This window comes from Xenopus tropicalis, chromosome 4 (genome assembly GCF_000004195.4).
Source record: "Xenopus tropicalis strain Nigerian chromosome 4, UCB_Xtro_10.0, whole genome shotgun sequence".
Taxonomy (NCBI): Eukaryota; Metazoa; Chordata; class Amphibia; order Anura; family Pipidae; genus Xenopus; species Xenopus tropicalis.
The window spans coordinates 113,560,094-113,578,427 of record NC_030680.2 but is presented as its reverse complement, the minus strand read 5'-3'; the positions used below and the strand labels follow the sequence as shown (position 1 = coordinate 113,578,427).

Here is an 18,334-nt window from a genome sequence, read left to right as displayed (position 1 = left end):
TGCTGGGTTGCTAGTGTAAATTGCCCCCTAGCAATCAGGTAGCTACAGGTGTTCTAAGCTTGAAAGCAGCTGAAAAAAACAATCAACAAAGATAAATTGCAAGTTCTCAAAATATCACTGTTTACATCATAGCTAAATGTAATTTAAAGGTGAATTACAAAGTGAAATTTGGTTCACTTTGGTCACTTTGTTTTTCAATTTGACATTGTCTGTGACTTGTGCCGTTTAAAGGCCTAGTTTGTCCTTGAATGAACTTTTTAGCATGGTATAGATCAGTCATCCCCCCACCAATGGCTCAGGAGCAACATGTTGTTCACTAACCCCTTGGATGTTTTTCCCCGTGGCCTCAAAGCAGGTGCTTATTTTTTGAATTCCTGGCTTGGAGGTTGCATAAAAACCAGATGTACTGACAATCAGAGCCTCCTGTAGGCTGCCACTCCACTTCCAAATAGCCAATTGCAGCCCTTATTTGGCACCCCCAGGATTATTTTTTTCATGCTTCCCAACTCTTTACATTTGATAGTGTCTCACAGGTAGAAATGGTTAAAAAAACTTAACAAACAAGCGTATACAGAGTAACAGTAGGAGTTGCTCGCAAGACATTTTCAGTTGTAAACATGAAAAAAAGCAAAATATAAGACTACCTGGAAACTTGCCAAGAATAGGTCCATCAATAAATTATTACTAGTAAATTTAATGATCTTGGAGAACTTCCCCTTAGGTCTATGGTACACATTTTCCCTGCCATCTATCCTGCATCTGGTCTTTCTATGTGCAGAGTGACAAAAGTAAATATAAATCAGTCTGTCACTACATGCACATTCAGATTTCTATAAGAAAATGCAAACGTGAGCATTTTCTGGCCAAAATCCACCCATGTGTGCAGAGACAGGCAGATCTCATTTATTTCTGTCAGTGCACACATAGGACACTATGCCCTTTTCTCTGCTAGCAAATTTACCAAAGTGGATAAAACATGTGCCATATGACTTAAAGCTTCTCTTTGGAGATAGTTCTAGCACCAATACATGTTTTTACAAGCTTGTTACAAAGTTGTTTAAATTATCTATAACATATTGAAAGTAACTACATGTATGGGACCTGGAGTTTTCTGGATAAGGGATCTTTTCATAATTTGGATCTCCATACCTTAAATCTACGAAAAAATAATTTAAATGTTAAATAAACCTAATAATATTGTTTTGCCTCCAATAAGAAATAATGATATATTTGGGATTATTACAGAGAAAAGTGTTTTTTTTTTTTTAATCTAATTATTCGATTAAAAAGGAGTTTATGGGTGAGGGCCTTCCCTTAATTTGGATCTTTCTGGATAACTGGTTTCAGGATAATGGATCCCATGCCTGTATAACACTTTCTTATATCTGATCATACTCATGCCATGTATGCATTGGGTGCATAGGACAAGGCATTGCTTACTCTCTATTTTAATAATGATGCAATAGAGCCCACAGGCTGGATGTGGCCCCCAGTCTGCTCACAGTTTTGCATTATGTTTGCAGCTCTATTCTATCAGCGATTGTGTCTATTTTCAACAAAAATGGGCTTGAGATACAGAGAGTACATCTATACTAGCAAATACAAATAATGCTTGGGTAAAGGAAAGTACAGATTTATCAACCACTTGTTGTTCTCATTTTACTACTACCTGTAGCCGGTCAGAGCATTAAACTATTCATCAGTCCCTAGTTAATAAATTAAAGTTAGATTTTAACAAAATCTAAAACCTAAGAAAAAAATCATATTGAATGTGTGTGTAGATGCTTAGTTACCTTCTTATAAGTGCACAGCTTGTAGAATCCTTTGCTACTTTATCAATATAGGGAAGAAGCCTTCCACTAGTAGTGGGTTCTTTCATTGGTATTGCTTAAAATGCTACATGTGTTTTTCTTTCAACTGGAGGCTTGCTGTTAAACATGGTTTTAATTGTTTTAATACAGGACTGGAAAAGAAGGACAGCCCAGAGAATATTACACGCTAGACTCCATTTTGTTCTTGCTCAACAATGTGCATCTTTCTCATCCTGTGTATGTCCGACGTGCTGCAGTAAGTGGTACACAGAAAATAAACAAAAGTTAAATAAGTTTTTTACTGTTATACTATGGGGCACATTTACTAATCCACGAACGTCTGAAAAGCGAATACAATTCACGAAAGTCATAATGGCTATGAAAAAGTCGCGACAATTCACGAAATTTGTAATGGCTATGAAAAAGTCGCGACAGCTCACGAAAGTCACAATGTCTATGAAAAAGTCGCGACAATTCACGAGATTTGTAATGGCTATGAAAAAGTCGCGACAGCTCACGAAAGTCATAATGGCTATGAAAAAGTCGCGACAATTCACAAAATTTTTAATGGCTATGAAAAAGTCTTGACAATTCGCGCAAGTCGTAACGGCTACGAAAAAGTCGCAAAATGTTCGTTTTCCAAAAAATTTTTTTACTGAAAATATTTTTGAGAAGTGTGTACATCATCTAATTTAACTATTTTCTGTTCACCTTTTGCAGACTGAAAACATTCCTGTGGTTAGAAGACCTGATAGAAAAGATCTTCTTGCATACCTAAATGGGGAAACGTGTAAGTGCCATTTGCATTAATAAAATGATCATTTTTTTAATATAACGGACCAGTGATAACACAAAATTAACAATATGAAAGTTATTTAACATAACAAAAATAGCAAATGCAAGTCAAGTTTCTTGACCATTTCTATAGACCATATTTGTATTTGAATATACGTGTAGATTTCCAGTAGATACACAGAAGGGGGTTGTGGGAGCACTCCAAGGCTAAATAAAGTATACAAATACAATGGAAGTGCGACTGATCTGGCCAAATTAACTACAATCATACAAAAAAGAGGGGGATTGATCAATGCACATTCCCTCGTCCCCTCTTTCATAAGTAAATTATCTATGCTAGTGCATGTATTTACAAAAAACGTGTTTTTAGTTACAAAATTATGATCATAAGATTGGTAAGCCACCATACCACGTCAAGGTAAACCCCGTATGGTGGTCCTATCTATTTACCTCTGGTCATATATTTCAAAGGCCGGCACTCCCGTGCACTGTTGCCATTCTTGACCTGGGGGCTGGTTTGAGTCAGTCCACCCCCATGCCTTTAGCTTTTATAGAGAGAGATTGCCAGGACCACAGCTTGGTCCTACAGGCTTAATCCTCCACCACTTGTGGTTTGTAAAGGAGATTTCCAGTAGGACTTGTGCTGCAGCAGTTCACAGGTCACTGTAACTCCGTTCGCAGCTGTGCATCCCAAAGTCTATATGGAACCCTTCTGTGAGACATCATGCCAGTCTAACCATGTGTTATGTAACTGTAGGATCACTATCTTTTTGAGGTGCATATGGGTGAAGTAAACACTGCACATTTAGTTTGGCTGTACTGTTGCGTGGAGAGTTTGTTTTCTTGACATCAGTCTTTTAGGGAGGTCTCTGAGGAAGTGCGCTGTCACGAAACGCGTAAGACCTCAAGCTGTGTTTTTTAGATGTGCAAATAAAGGTTGATCAACTTTAATATCATCTGTTGCGGCTTTTTTATGCTGACCTGGAGTGCACTGCCAATGTGTGAACTTTTGTGATCAGTCTTTTAGGATACCCAGATTAAGGGGGCATTTACTAACCCTAAAAGTTACAACTTTTTTGAGATCTACTGTGCAACAAACTGGCTAAAAATCTGAATCCGACAATTTTCCAGTTAAAACTTGCTAAGATCATGTAGTCAAGTCAGTGGCAGATGTCCCTTCCCCTTCCCTGGAGGTTCCTTCTGTTGCTTCATAACTTTAGAGGTTTCAGATTTTTGATGCTGTTTTTTGTGTGACAATTCAAAAAAGTAGTAGTTTCGGTGTGGCAATTTGAAAAAAGTTGCGTTTTCCTGATTTTTCTGCAACTTTTTCCCACACAAGTAAATGTCATAAATTTGTGGAAATTAGTTTATTTAAATTTTTAAATTTAAAGTTAAAAAATAGAGCTATCCTCTTTTTTCCTGGAATTTTGAGGAAAGAAGAGGATCGCTTGCTTGCATGTACCCCAGGCCGCTGCAGTTTTCTAACAGGAGCATCAGCTTTAGGGTACCAGTGCCTTAAATTTGGCACCCCTAGTGATTTATTCTTTTTCTTCTCCTTTAATGCTGTGTATTCTGAGTAATAACTTGAATAAGCAAATACTGTGATGAGTTGACCTTTTTTCTGCCGGTGTATTGAAATAATCAAACTGACTGCTTGTTAATATCTTAGTTCAAGTATAGTTACTTTATCTCAACCGTTTCTGCTTTCTTTAGCATCATCTGCCAGTATAGACAGAAGTGCGCCACTTGAAATTGGTCTTCAGAGATCCTCACAAGGTATGTGCATAGGAACATTTATGTCATCTTTATTCTCTTGGATGCAAGGATGGCCCCCTAGCGCTCTTCATCATGTCTAGCAACAAGGGAATTAAATGAGTTCATAACAATTGTTTTTATTGTAGTAAAGAGAGTTGCAGATGAAATATCCGCTGAGGCAAAGAAACCAAGAATAGAGGTGAGTTTTCCCTTTCTGCACATTATAAAGGTGTTAGGAAGTTTTTGTCAGGCTCCCTGACCTGTTTGCTACAGATTCAAATAAAAAGGATGTTAAATTTTTTTTGAGAAGTGTAGCCTTGGGAGCTATATTGCAGTGGATTGATTTTGTATAGGTTAGATGAATGACTAGAAAAACCCACTTGAGTCTCTGCAAATGTTGAACTACCCTCTACCCGCTGACAGCTGAAGGATGATAACTTGTTATACTGTAGTTCCCTTGCTTGTAAATACTCCATTGACTGTAAATGTATTTGGTTTATAAACAGCAATACAACTTCTTTTTTGGAATAAAATCACATATTAAATGTTGAAAAACGCCTTTATGTTATCATATTTCAACAAGCAATTCTTTATTCTACATTTTCAATGATTTTCTGTGTAATAAATTAGTGCAGTGTATTTGATGGTAGTGTTATGGAAAATTCAAATACTGAAGGTCATTTGGGGTAGAAGAAGGTAAGGTTTATTTGACACGTATGTGGGTTCTGAGCAAAGCTAAGGGTCAGAACAACAGACCAAAGACAGCACTGTATTTTATAAATTTTGTGGCATAGTAGAATACAACATAAAAAATACATTTGAGCTACCAGTTTACCAGTGTAAGCGCATAGAGATATGTGTTCACAGTTAAGAAAACAAGGAACTGCTTACAGCCAAACAGGTGGCTCTGTCTGCAAGGCCAGAAAAGTAGTAACCAAGGCTAGCTTGAGAGCAGAATCCATCCAAGTCAGGGGGGCCTGTGGTTAAATCTGCACACAGAAAATGTATTCCTTATCAGTTGCTTATCATAAATATATACTAATTGCAAGACTGTCAGTACTGTTTATAGCTGAAACAAAAAGATTAAAATTCTAAAAAAAAAAAGGGTGACACTTGCAATAATGCAGACACACTTTTGCTGCTGACTGGATTTGCCTTTGTTATGCACAGTAGCTTTGGCTCTGTGGATGAATGGATAGGTAAATAGACAACACTACTATTTGTTCTTTATGATATACCCTACCATTTCCAGCAACATGTTGTTTCTTTCCCCCATTGATTCTTTGTTGGGTTCATTCTCAGTACAGGTATGGGATCCCTTATCCGGAAACCCGTTATCCAGAAAGCTCCGAATTACGGAAAGCCCATCTCCCATAGACTCCATTTTAATCAAATAATTAAAAATTGTAAAACTGATTTCGTTTTTCTCTATAATAATAAAACAGAACCTTTTAATTGATCCCAACTAAGATATAATGAATCCTTATTGGGGCCAAAACAATCCTATTGGGTTTAATTAATGTTTTATTGATTTTTTAGTAGACTTAAGGTATGGAGATCCAAATTACGGAAAGAGCCCTTATCCGGAATACCCTTGGCCCCGAGCATTCTGGATAAGGGGTCCTATACCTGTACAGATATAGGATCTATTCTGAATGCTTGGGTCCTGGGGTTTTTTGGAAAAACAATCTTTCTGTTATTTGGCTCTCCATACCTTTTAACTAAAAAAAAAAATGTAAACATTAAAAAAACCAATAGGGTTGTTTTGCCACCAATATTGATTCATGCAGCTTAATTTATTTGCTTAAAATTTAGTCTATGGGAGACAGCTTTCCCTCAATTTGGAGCTTCCTAGATAACCGGTTTCCACATAAGAAATCCCATGCCAGTAAACACGTAAAAATGACTGCTGCGCAGCTCCTCTTTAAGGCAACCCTAAGACACAACTTTTCACTGTGTGAAAAAAAGAAATGTCAAGAAATATTAAGGTGCAAGAGTATTTCAAAAATACTGAAATTTGTCTAAAATAGCAGTCACTACTCTGATTAGCTATTAGAAACACAATAAAGCAGATAATATACACATGCAGTACTTCTTAAGCTTTCAAAAAGAAACTGTGATTCTTCCTTTTTATCAATTGTTTTAGATTAAATATAACAATAAAGCAGTTAAACTGTATTTATACCAAATAAGTGAAATATAACACAATATATATTTTAGGATGAGGAACGCGTACGTCTTGACAAGGAGCGCTTGGCTGCTCGATTGGAAGGACATAAAGAAGGCATTGTGGCGACAGAACAAATTCGGTAAGGACAATATCTATCATCTATAGAATATTTTATAGCTAATAAGGAAATAATGTTCCCCTGCAGTGGATTGAGTTCACCCTTACCAGAATTAAAAATGTAAATGGCATGTGTAACATGGTAATCTGCTTCTTTCTCTCTTAAATGCCTTACTAAAAAGTGTTTATCTTTCTAACCACTTAATCCTTTACAATGAAATTGTTTGTTGCTAAAGCCTTAGTCACAAGTAGGTAAATTGGTAGACTGGTTGAGGTTGCTGGAAATTGATTCCCATATATTCTCTGCTTCTCAGCTCACTCTCAGAGGCTATGTCTGTTGAGAAAATTGCTGCTATCAAAGCAAAGATCATGGCAAAGAAACGATCCACCATCAAAACTGATCTAGATGACGATATAACTGCCTTAAAACAGAGAAGCTTTGTGGATGCTGAAGTAGACTTTACAAGGGACATTGTGAGCAGAGAAAGAGTGTGGAGAACGCGGACAACGATCCTACAAAGTACCGGCAAAGTATGTTTGTTACGATCTCTAATTTTCTCACTGCTCTTTGATTTCACATTATATCATGGTTTATATAGTTGCATGGTACCTAATGAGGCACTTTATAATATATCCATAATTTTCTGCATTTAGCAGCAAACTACTTTAAAGGAATGCGGTCAGTTCAGTTAATAGAGCTTCTCCAGCAGAATCCTGCATTGAAATCTTTTTTTTTTTTTTTTTTTTTTTTTTTTAAAAAGCACAAACATCTCTTCTTAACTGGGTGTATGCTTCAAATATTTCTGCCTATCTACTGTCTTGCATTAGATGTCATTTCCTGAATAATTTGATCTAATTCCCAAAAATTCTTAATATGGTCTGATCTGGTGGCACTTGCTTCCAAAGGGTTGCTAATTAAGAGGCTGTCCTGCACATATCTTTGGTTGGGTTATGATGGGTAAATATTTCTTTTGTGTCCTTGCACATCATAGCAACTGGAGATGTGCTAAATCACATTCAACTGAACCCAAACAACTGAATGCAACCAAAATTGTTCTTTACAACTGATGCCATTTTTTATCTTTGTCAAATCCTAATATAGACATAAAGTTGAATCAAGATATAGTGGATTCCCTGCATCCCTGATACCATCTTATTTATGGGTGGATAAAGTTCCCATAATTTTATTTTAATCTTTTTTTTTTTTTTTTTCCACTCCTGTAATCGGTGTTAATTTAGAACTTGATAAGTGCTTGTTGCTTATTCATGGTCTTTGAACTGACTGGAATAGTCAAATGCAGATAACCAGTTTTTACATTCTATTATCCCCCCTTCAGAACTTTGCTAAGAACATATTTGCAATACTTCAGTCTGTGAAGGCTCGCGAAGAGGGCCGGGCTCCTGAGCAAAGACCAACTCAAACAGCAGCACCAACTGTAAGTGATTAATTTATATTGTGTGTCATGTGGCAGATTTATTACAGTGGGTCTGTAGCTATAAACAGAAATCTTCACTGCACAATATCCATTTTGTAAATGTTTTTCTGTTTTGTAGGATCCAGCATTAAGAACCAATAAGCCAGTTCCAGCAGCTTACAACAGATACGATCAGGAAAGGTTCAAAGGAAAAGAAGGTAAGTTAGGCTTCGATATCCTAGATTATTGTTACTCCCAATAAAGGCATAGTAACCTTTTTAAAAACAACTTTCCTATGTATGTAATGTCAGTCTTAATATACTATGACATTTGAGCTTTTGGGCATATCCATGCTTATATTAAGGTATTTTATATTTCTTTGAAAGGTTATAATTTTTTTTTTTTTTATATTTAGGTGAATGTGCCAAATTTGCACATTAGTTGCTGCTCTCTTTCTGTGTTCTGGAACATTGCTTACTCTTCATTTAGCTCCCTAAATTCCAGTGCCTTAGGTTGTTCTTTCTGATTTATCTTCTGTTTGGTCTAACTTCCTGACTCCCTTACCCAACACTTTAATTGTAATCAATATTGTAAAAAAAAATTGGGGCTGGAGGGGTGGAATATATAGTATTGCTTTGGTTTTTACTATTTGAGAGTGCTGACTACAGGCCAGTAGTACCACACATGCCAGGCAATCTTGTTTGTTGCAGCAAAACTTCAAACTAAGTGCCAATATACCCCCTTTATTTACAGCCACTCTCAAACTGGCCTAGTACTTTAAATCCCTTATCCTGTCAGTTTGTAATCACTGGTGCGGTATGCAGGGTTGTGGACTCTGCAACAAGCAAGATGTAAAGATGGCAGCATATACTCATGGGGATAAAACATGTTCCCCATTTCAGCAGCCAGCAGTGACTCAAGTAGTCTGTGTAATTAACATGTTCTCATGTCAGAAGTCTTGCATTGTGTAGATTACCTAAATACTGTATGTTTAGAAAGGACTTTTACATGAATTCCTCTTTATACATATATATTTAAAAAGTTTATGTAGATGAAGCTTTTATTTTTAGGCAAGTTTGTGTTATATCTTGCCTACAGTATGGCATAACCCACAATGGCAGAGATTTTTTTTTTTTTTTTTTTTTTTAAATTAGCACAACAAGGTTGTATGTGGCAGACATGTCTGTTTATATGTTTATGAAAGGGACTGGCTTGTATTTTCTCTCCTATAACAATATGCAAATACACAAATATTTTCCTGTGCAGTGTACGTGTTGCCACTTTTTTTTTTTTTTTTTTTTAATTCTGTCCTTTGTGGATAATGAATTCTAAAGTAATTCTGACTAAAAAACATTTTTGTTATTTTAATCGTTGCTCATCCAACTGTGTAGATTGAAGGGAAAGGCTAACAGTTGTCTTAATCCTTTATAGAAACGGAAGGCTTTAAGATTGACACTATGGGAACATACCACGGCATGACACTGAAGTCTGTGACTGTAAGTCATTTGGTACTTTATTTTGGCAGATGAATGTTGCAGGTGCTATATAGTATAAAATTCCACAATGATCCAGGTTCTCATTTATACATAACTAATAATGTTTTAACCTAAATTATAGAAAAGTATGGGACCTATTATCCAGAATGTTTAAGACCTGTTTTTTTTTCCAGATAAGGGGTCTGTAATATGGATCTCCATGCTTTAACTCTGCAAAAAATTGTTTAAACATTAAAAAAAACCAATAATATTGTTTTGCCTATATTAAGGATGTATTATTATTAGAATTAGTATTATATTAATATTTATGCTAGATAACAGATCCCATACCTGTAATTTGATTATTTTTACTAATTTAAAATGTCTCTGTATTTGGGTTGGGTGTATACCACTGTCAGGCATCAACGCTTTTGGACAACCTGAGAATTTTTCAGCATACTTTAGAGTTTTTTAGTGTCTTAATATGTTACAGTATGTTTTGACTTTCCTGTTTTTATAAATATTTCAAAAATGTTCATTGGGGCTGACGTTCAGGAAATGAAAGCCATACTTTGGTTTTTAGATCAGCCTGACACAGCTTTGATGCATGTTTGTATAGTTGTATAAGTATTGTCTTGTAAGGAAAATGAATCCTTTTCACACAGCTTACTGTCACACAACATCTACTGCAATCTAGCTTAAGCGTATGTTTGGTTTTTTTTTGTGTTTTTTTTTTTTTTTTTTTTTTTTTATCCCTGCATAAAATAGTATGGGTAGCATGTTGATTCAGTAGTTAGTGTTGCTATCTTGCAGCACTGGAGTCTTAGGTCAATGTCCTGAATTTTCCTAAGTTCCAAAAACATACAGGAAGGTTAATTGGCTCATGATAAAACTGACCATAATGTATGTGTGTGATAGGGACCTTGGATTATAAACACTACTGAGGCGAATTATGTTTAATTTTGTTTAAAGGAACAGTAAAACCAAAAAATGAAAGTGTATAAAAGTAATAAGAATAAAATATACTGCTGCCCTGCACTGGTACAACTGGTGTGTTTGCCTCAGAAATTTATATAAACAAAGCTGCTGTTTAGCCACGGGGGCAGCCATTCAAAGGAGAAAAGGCACAAAGGAGATAACAGATAAACACTATTGTATTCTAGAGAGGTTATCTGTTATCTGCTATGTAACCTGTGCCTTTTCTCCTTTTTTCCAACTTTAATGGCTACCCCCATGGGTCCACAGCAGCTTATTTATATAAACTATAGTAGTGTTAAGGTGGCCATACACGTGGCGATCCGACGATGTTTCGTACGACCATCGGTCGCACGAAACATCGTAAGATCCGCCACACACCATTCAGGGCTGAATCGGCAGGTAAGGAGGTAGAAACAATAGGATTTCTACCTCCTTCTGCCGATTCAGCTCTGAAGGGAGAATTTTGGTCAGGCGCCTTCTATGGCGCCCGATCAAAATTTTCAAACTTGTCCGATCGGCGAGTCGTCCGATATCGGCAGCTTCCTGCGATATCGGTCGACTCGCCGACATGCCATACACGCACCGATTATCGTACGAAACGAGGTTTCGTACGATAATATCGGTGCGTGTATGGCCACCTTTACTGTAGCAAACACACAACTTTTACCAGTGCAGGGCAACAGTACATTATATTTTAATTACTTTAAAACACTTTCATTTTTTGGTGTTACTGTTCCTTTAAGGCACTGCAAAATATGTTTGTGCTCTATAAAGGATAATTATGACTTCTGCAAAGGTGTACCTTGCTAAATCCCTTTCACGGATTTGAATATGGATTTAGAAATGATTTATATTTTTTTTTATTATGGCCACTTGGGGGTAGTATGCTTCTGTTATTTCTTTCTAGTGGCGTTTCACTGGTTTGGTATTATTTCTTTAAATGGTCTAGATGTAATTTGGCAGAATTTATTTTTCTCCTTATGTCCAAAACAGCCTCTTTCTTCAGTGTGTTTATCACTTCTGCTCAACAAATTCTAAACTCATTGCACAAGTATAGTAACCCTTTGCAACCAATCAAATATTTGATATTGTTGCATTTTCTGTTACAAGGCTAATATTTATTGCTTCCCATAGTTTATTGCCCAGATGCAAATTTGCCTAGTGTTGATAAATGAGCCTGACTGGAAAAAAAGGCATATTTAAAGGGGTAGTTAACCTTCACCTTATTGTTAGAAACTATTACACTACAGAATGACTGTCTGTCTACTTTCTGGAAGCCCACTTCCTCCCCAGTGCTTGGTCTGCAGCTCTGCACTAAACCCCTGAGAAAAGGGACAGTCTGCAAGGTGTGCTGCTTGGAATGGTGATTTATTTTATTTCTATGTAAACGTTATAGAAATGTAATTGCCCCATTTCACTATCTGTACCTGCTGATCAGTAGTAAGCTTCGGTTGAATCTGGAGGCTTTTTTTTTTTTTTCCAAGGATTGATGGTGTAGATCAGGGATCCCCAACCTTTTTTACCTGTGAGCAACATTCAACTGTAAAAAGAATTGGGGAGCAACACAAGCATGAACACTGTTCCAGGGGTTACAAATAGGGGCTCTGATTGGCTATTTGGTAGCGCTTATATGGACTGGCAGCCTACATGAGGCTATGTTTGGCAGTACACCTGGTTTTTATGCAACCAAAACTTGCCCAAAAGCCAAAAATTCAAAATTCAAAAATAAGCACCTTCTTTGAGGAAACTGGGAGCAACATCAAAGGGACTGGTGAGCAACATGTTGCTCACGAGCCACTGGTTGGGGAACACTGGAGTAGATGAACTGGAACAATGCTTCAGGTATGAAACCAGGGATACATAGAATCCATGCATATTGAATTTGACCGAATACCAAGTCCTCCACAAAGGGTTTTGCCTAATACTAAACCAGATCGGAACCCCAAATTGCATATTCAAAAAAATCATTGCTTTTAGTTGCCAGAGCTTTTCACTGGCATATACTGGATTCAGTGTATCCCAAAAAAAAAACCCTCACAACTGAGTACACTGGAATTATGTCTGTTGTTTTGCTGTTTAATCCCTTGACTCTAAACTAGAATCTGATGGTAATATTTGGTTCCAGAGTAGGTGCTGGCAATCAAGGGGTAAAGTCAGCTGCTGACATCCATATATTTTTCTTATTTGGGTTTTCCTTACGTTGTTGCAAATGGCTTACATTTTAGTAAAATCAATATGTTGAATAATGAGATCAGGTTCTAATGACACAAGTAGCTCCCAGTTGCAGGCCATGAATAAAGCAGCTACTCCATAGGGCTCTTCAATGAGAGAATTAGAGCTGGCCCTGTTATTCATCAGCCTTCTGATTGGCTTCATTAAGTGGTTGCATTTCTGCGAACTCATTCTCATTCTTAATTTCAGACTTGTCTTTTATTTGTATCTAGGGGATCAGTTAAAACTTTCAATCCTACTTATTACTATTACCAAGTCGTCTGTATCTTAGTATGCATGGCCTTGTTAAATAAAAATTCATAAGCTTGTACCAAAATCCCCTCCACTGGGTATTATTCTGCAGCTTCACTCATCCAATTACTTCTGAAATAACCGCAGCGGTGAATGCATTAGCACTTAGTAGTAAATTCTATGGTTAGAGCAGAAAAGTGGCTGAATTACCCAGCAAAACAAAGCCTTACTATCATTCAGTATGAGCCTTCTCATGAGGCTGTCAAAATTTAAATACTTTGCAGCAAGCTCCGAGAATGGTTTCCATGGTAATGTTGTACGGCCGCATTAAGGCTTTCATCTAAGAGCATTTCGTGATGCACCTGTCACGTTTTACTTTTATTCTCCCCAAAATGATCCAACACTGATATCAATGATATGTGTAAGCAAAATTGCTCAAACACAAAATGTAATTTTATATGTGACTGGAAAGTGTTGGCCAATATCATTTTCATATTTATTATTCAGTGGTTCCTTTAAATTGGTTTGGATGTTATAAATGTGCGTTTTTGCTAAGTTCACATGTCCAGCGTGACTTGGTACTTGGCCCATATGTGGCCAGAGTCAATGGTTGTGCCAAACTTTTGATCCTAAATTTAATGGCAGACCAGACAATTTCTCAGTGTTTTGTTGCCAGATGATCTTCTGAATCCATATGTGGGGGACAAAATGCTGGAAAATTTAAAGTCAATGGAAATTATCTCCAATACCTTGGCAAGCAGCAGGTGCATATTCTTAAAGGAACAGTAACACCAAAAAATGAAAGAGTTTTAAAGTAAATGAAATATAATGCACTGGTAAAAGTTGTGTGTTTGCTACAGTAACTCTACTATAGTTCATATATAGTAAGCTGCTGTGTAGCCACGGGGGCAGCCATTCAAGCTGGAAAAAAGGAGAAAAGGCACAGGTTACATAGCAGATAACTGATAAGCTCTGTAGAATACAATAGTGTTTTATCTGTTATCTGCTAAGTGCCTGGGCCTTTTCTCCTTTGAATGGCTGCCTCCATGGCTACACAGCTGCATTCTTTATATAAACCATAGTAGTGTTTTCTGAGGCAAAACACCAGTTGTACCAATGCAGAGCAGCAGTATATTATATTGGAATTTCTTTCATACACTTGAATTTTTTGGTGTTACTGTTCCTTTAAAGAAAGAAAAAAATGCAGCACAATGCCAATTCGAGTAATATGCATAGGGTTGACATCTGCTCAGTTTTGACCTGAAATGTAAATTTTTTTCTTAGGGCGGTTTGGGTAACAGCCTTGTGAAACGAGAATAATTATCTGGGCAATAACCACTCCTGATGTTGTGGCCCCACCTTCCACAAGGCACAACCACTCCCACAAATGTCATGACCACACCCCCATATGTCACTGCTCTGCCACTGATGTCACCATCCCACCCTCTTGTCTGGTTTTTGCCGGGGTCAAAGATGGCAACCCTACACACCGTATATACTTGAGTATAAGCCGATCCGAATATAAGCCGAGGTAACTAACTTTACCTAAGAAAACTGGAAATACTTATTGACTCAAGTATAAGCCTAGGGTGGGAAATGCAGCCGCTACTGCTAAGTTTCGATAATCAAAATAAATACCAATAAAATTACATTAAATGAGGAGAAAAAACATTAAATTAGCTCTGTAAGTGGAGAAGAGGGTCAACAAAAACAATATGGTATCAACAATGATACTTTAAGAGTAATACCCCCTTAGCTCAATCAGCAACCAAGCTAAAACATAGTTAAAATCCTTCAAAACTATATATAGTTTAAATTGAATATAAAGGGCAATGTCTAGTGCAGAATGGGACAGGTGAGGATGGTAGATGAAGATGAATTTAGGAGTGGGCCAGGGCACTGCAGGTTCTTGTTGCGGGTGGTCTAATTTGCACACAAAGAACAGAGGGTGCTAGTCTGGAGGGACCGATGGCACCTGACTCGAGTATAAGCCGAGGGTGACTTTTTCAGCACATTTTGGGTGCTGAAAAACTAGGCTTATACTAGAGTATATACAGTACGCATTTGCTGCTAGGCAGGGCCTGGAGCTTAGTGCCGATTCCTATTCTGGCAATTATTAGTTTTTTACCCTCCTCCCAGAGAGTTAGAAAAGGCTCTTGCGACAAAATGCTAGAAATTTCCAATTCTGCCATTATCTTTGGAGTTGTTTTTTGCGGATCTTACATTTCTAAAAAGGAAATTTAGTGAAAGCTACAGGTCTAATCATCTATTACAGCTAATTAGGAGGTAGCATTTACTGGTCTCCTGCTTAAAGAAAAACATCTGATCGGTTGCTATGGCTTACTGGGCCTGGGAACATTTTGCTTTGTGTATTGCATACCTAAAAGTTTTTTCTTTTTTTTCCCCCCAAAAAAGTTTTATGCAGATAATCCCTTAAATTGTGAACACTCTCAACATAAATGCCATTTTTAGAAATCTGCTAATTAGTGGTCTTCCTTGCTTGCTTGAGCTTGTTTCTCCAGTTCCAAGCCTCTGATGGTTAGCAGCATTGGAATGTGGTCAGTCATTATAGAGCATCCCATCGTAGCTAATGAGTAGGCCATGGCTGGACCAGTATTTTGCTCATCTGTATTTCCAGGCAGTTGCCATGACTCACCGGTCCCTTACAGCTGTTTAATTTGCAGTGTATGAATGTATTCCCACATTTTGTAATCTTTTATCTTCCAGGAGAAATAGCAGGTTAAGGCCCTGCAGGTTTGGTTTTTTTTTTTTCATTTTTTACGTTTGTATACAATAATTACATGACATCATAAATACGTTGGATTTTTTTTGTTTTTTTTTCTTTACACACACCCTTCTTAAATTGTCCTTTTCTATATACAGAACATTTATTTTGACATAAAGGAAAACTATACCCCCTGAATAAATACTTAATATGATAAACCATCTTTTGGTTAAGGGACCTGTTAAAGAATCTTACCAAACTTGATCCACCATTTAGTGATGGGCTGTTTGCTCCCTCAGAGATCACTTGACATGAAATAATGCAGCTCTAACTGTAACAGCAAGAAGTGCGAGAGTAAAAGACAGAATTCTGTCCAATAATTGGCTGATGTTACTTAACATGTATGTGTGCCCTTGGTTTGTGTGCGCTGTGAATCACATAATCCCAGGGGGGTGGGTCCTCCTAGTTCTTTAAAGGGCAGTTTTCTATTTAGAATTTTCCAATGGCATATAATGGTGAAGTATATTTTTTATGAAAATGGTTTATTTAAGTTAAGCAGGGTTTTTAATATGAGCTGTTTTATGCAATACTGGGGGCCTGTGAGTAATAAGGAGTTTCTTGGGTGGAGTCTCACTGAATTAAAAGTAACTTCACAAGTGTTGATTTTTTTTTTTTTCTTACCTAAAATAGGAACTCTTGGTTGGGGTTGCCAGTGCGAATGAAAACTAACCTTTAATATACATCGGGCACCTTATAAGCATATAAACGGTGAGGGCAGTGAGGTTGGGAAATGCCCTTCCTAGTGATTTTGCAATGGCAGATTCTGTTAATGCCTATAAGAGAGGCTTGGATGAGTTCTTGAACAAGCATAGTATCTAAGGCTATTGTGATACTAATATCTACAATTAGTATTGATGTTTGCATTCGTGTATGTGAGTGTATAGATAGGTCAGTATAGGTTTGTGTGGGCTGGGTTCACTTGGAAGGGTTGAACTTGATGGACTATGGTCTTTTTTCAACCCTATGTAACTATATAACCATTGTTTGGTACAGGAACTCTGTACCGACTTATCTGTGAGGCTGAAAACTGTAATCAAAGCTTCGTATAGCAGGCAGTGTCCCAGGTCTGCCTCTTGCTTCCATGTTTTTTTGCATAATTGATTATTGAAGCTTCTTGCTTTCAGTTTTTTTTTTATCTCTTCAATTATCTACCATCAGAGAGAACCTATCTTCTTGGATACTTTATATTTTCCGGCAGTTGTATAACAAGAATCTCAAGGAAAGGTTTCCCATGGCGCGGCTGCATCCCAGATACACCTGATATGTAATTTGCTGTCCTATTTGTGATTTACTTAAAAGCACATTTGGTCTCGGTAAAAAGGCCCAGCCTTACTTTCCTTATGCTACATGTACTCATTACAGATCAAACTATATGTGTCAGTGATTTTTGGCTTGCTTACCCAGGCTCAAAGGAAAAAAACTGACACGGCCAGTAACCGTTTCCTTAAAATATAATACAGGTATGGGATCTGTTATCTGGCAACCTGTTAGTCTTTCCTTACATTGGAACTTTATGGATATCTCCAACAGACTTCATTATAAGTGAATAATTCAAATTTTGTTGAAATTATATTATTGTTCTCTGTAATTATACAACAGAACCCAGTATTTGAGCCTAAGATATCAATAATCCTTATTGTAGGCAAAAATATTGTTTTTAACTAATATTAAAATTATTTTTCAGTAGACTTATAGTATAGATATCCAAATTACGGAAATACCCATTATCCAGAAAACCCCAGGTCCTGAGCATTCTGATTAACCCGTCCCATACCTGTACTTTCAGATTCCTGTGGCTATCAGAGAGGGTTAACATGTTACAAGCTAGGTTATGCTGCAGAAGTAGGCTCTACAGTGTACCCTTATGGCTGCAGCACAGATATACTATGGGTAACCCTGCATGGGGGGGGATATGAATGACAGTTGCTTGTCTCTTGTAGAACAATGTCTTTTGGCAGCAATACACTAATGATAACTATCCTAGAATTTGCAATGTAATGTAATGTCGCTGGGCCTTCCTGAGATGTCAGCAGTGGTGTGGGAGCTCACTTCTTGTTGGCCTTAGCAGCTGAACCTGGTGTTGATGTAGCTAACTCTTAACCAGATAGTCATTTCTCATTTTTTAAACTTAAATTTGGGGTAATCATCTTTACCAAAAGCAGTCACAGCATATAAAGTGCACTTCTCTGTGGCAGTCTTGATTTCTCCTAGACACAATGTTTTTTTTCTTGTTTACCAGCACTTTTTTATACCTGCTTGTATTGATTTCACAAGTGTTTTACTGCACAAGCTTTGCCCACTTTTTTTTCTGCCCATTCATGTCCTATTCGTCCCCACCTCTTTTACTAATAAAAGCCCCCTCTGTACTTGGGCAATCCCTTTTCGTTTCTAGGCTAATATATTTCAAATAGAATCCTTGTTTGTCTTCCCTAGGCCTTCCCATCATTCAGTTCCTGCTGATATTATGCATTGTTTATATACGTAGCACTTCACAGAAACTGCTCATAGTTCACAGCAGTCCCTACCCCAGTGCACATAAATCAGTGGTCCTCAACCTTCCTAATGCCCTT

General features: G+C 37.2%; 1 protein-coding gene across 1 annotated transcript in view; it reads left to right on the top strand.

The window, feature by feature from the left end:
* The window catches only part of cdc73 (cell division cycle 73), a 45,340-nt gene that overhangs the window by 4,415 nt on the left and 22,591 nt on the right, over nt 1-18,334 (top strand). Inside the window, exons 2-10 of the mRNA NM_001016031.3 lie at nt 1,962-2,067; nt 2,532-2,601; nt 4,320-4,382; nt 4,508-4,560; nt 6,582-6,670; nt 6,963-7,179; nt 7,986-8,084; nt 8,203-8,281; nt 9,495-9,559. Of these exons, the coding sequence (NP_001016031.2) occupies nt 1,962-2,067; nt 2,532-2,601; nt 4,320-4,382; nt 4,508-4,560; nt 6,582-6,670; nt 6,963-7,179; nt 7,986-8,084; nt 8,203-8,281; nt 9,495-9,559 (841 nt within the window). The remainder of the gene's footprint in view (nt 1-1,961; nt 2,068-2,531; nt 2,602-4,319; nt 4,383-4,507; nt 4,561-6,581; nt 6,671-6,962; nt 7,180-7,985; nt 8,085-8,202; nt 8,282-9,494; nt 9,560-18,334) is intronic.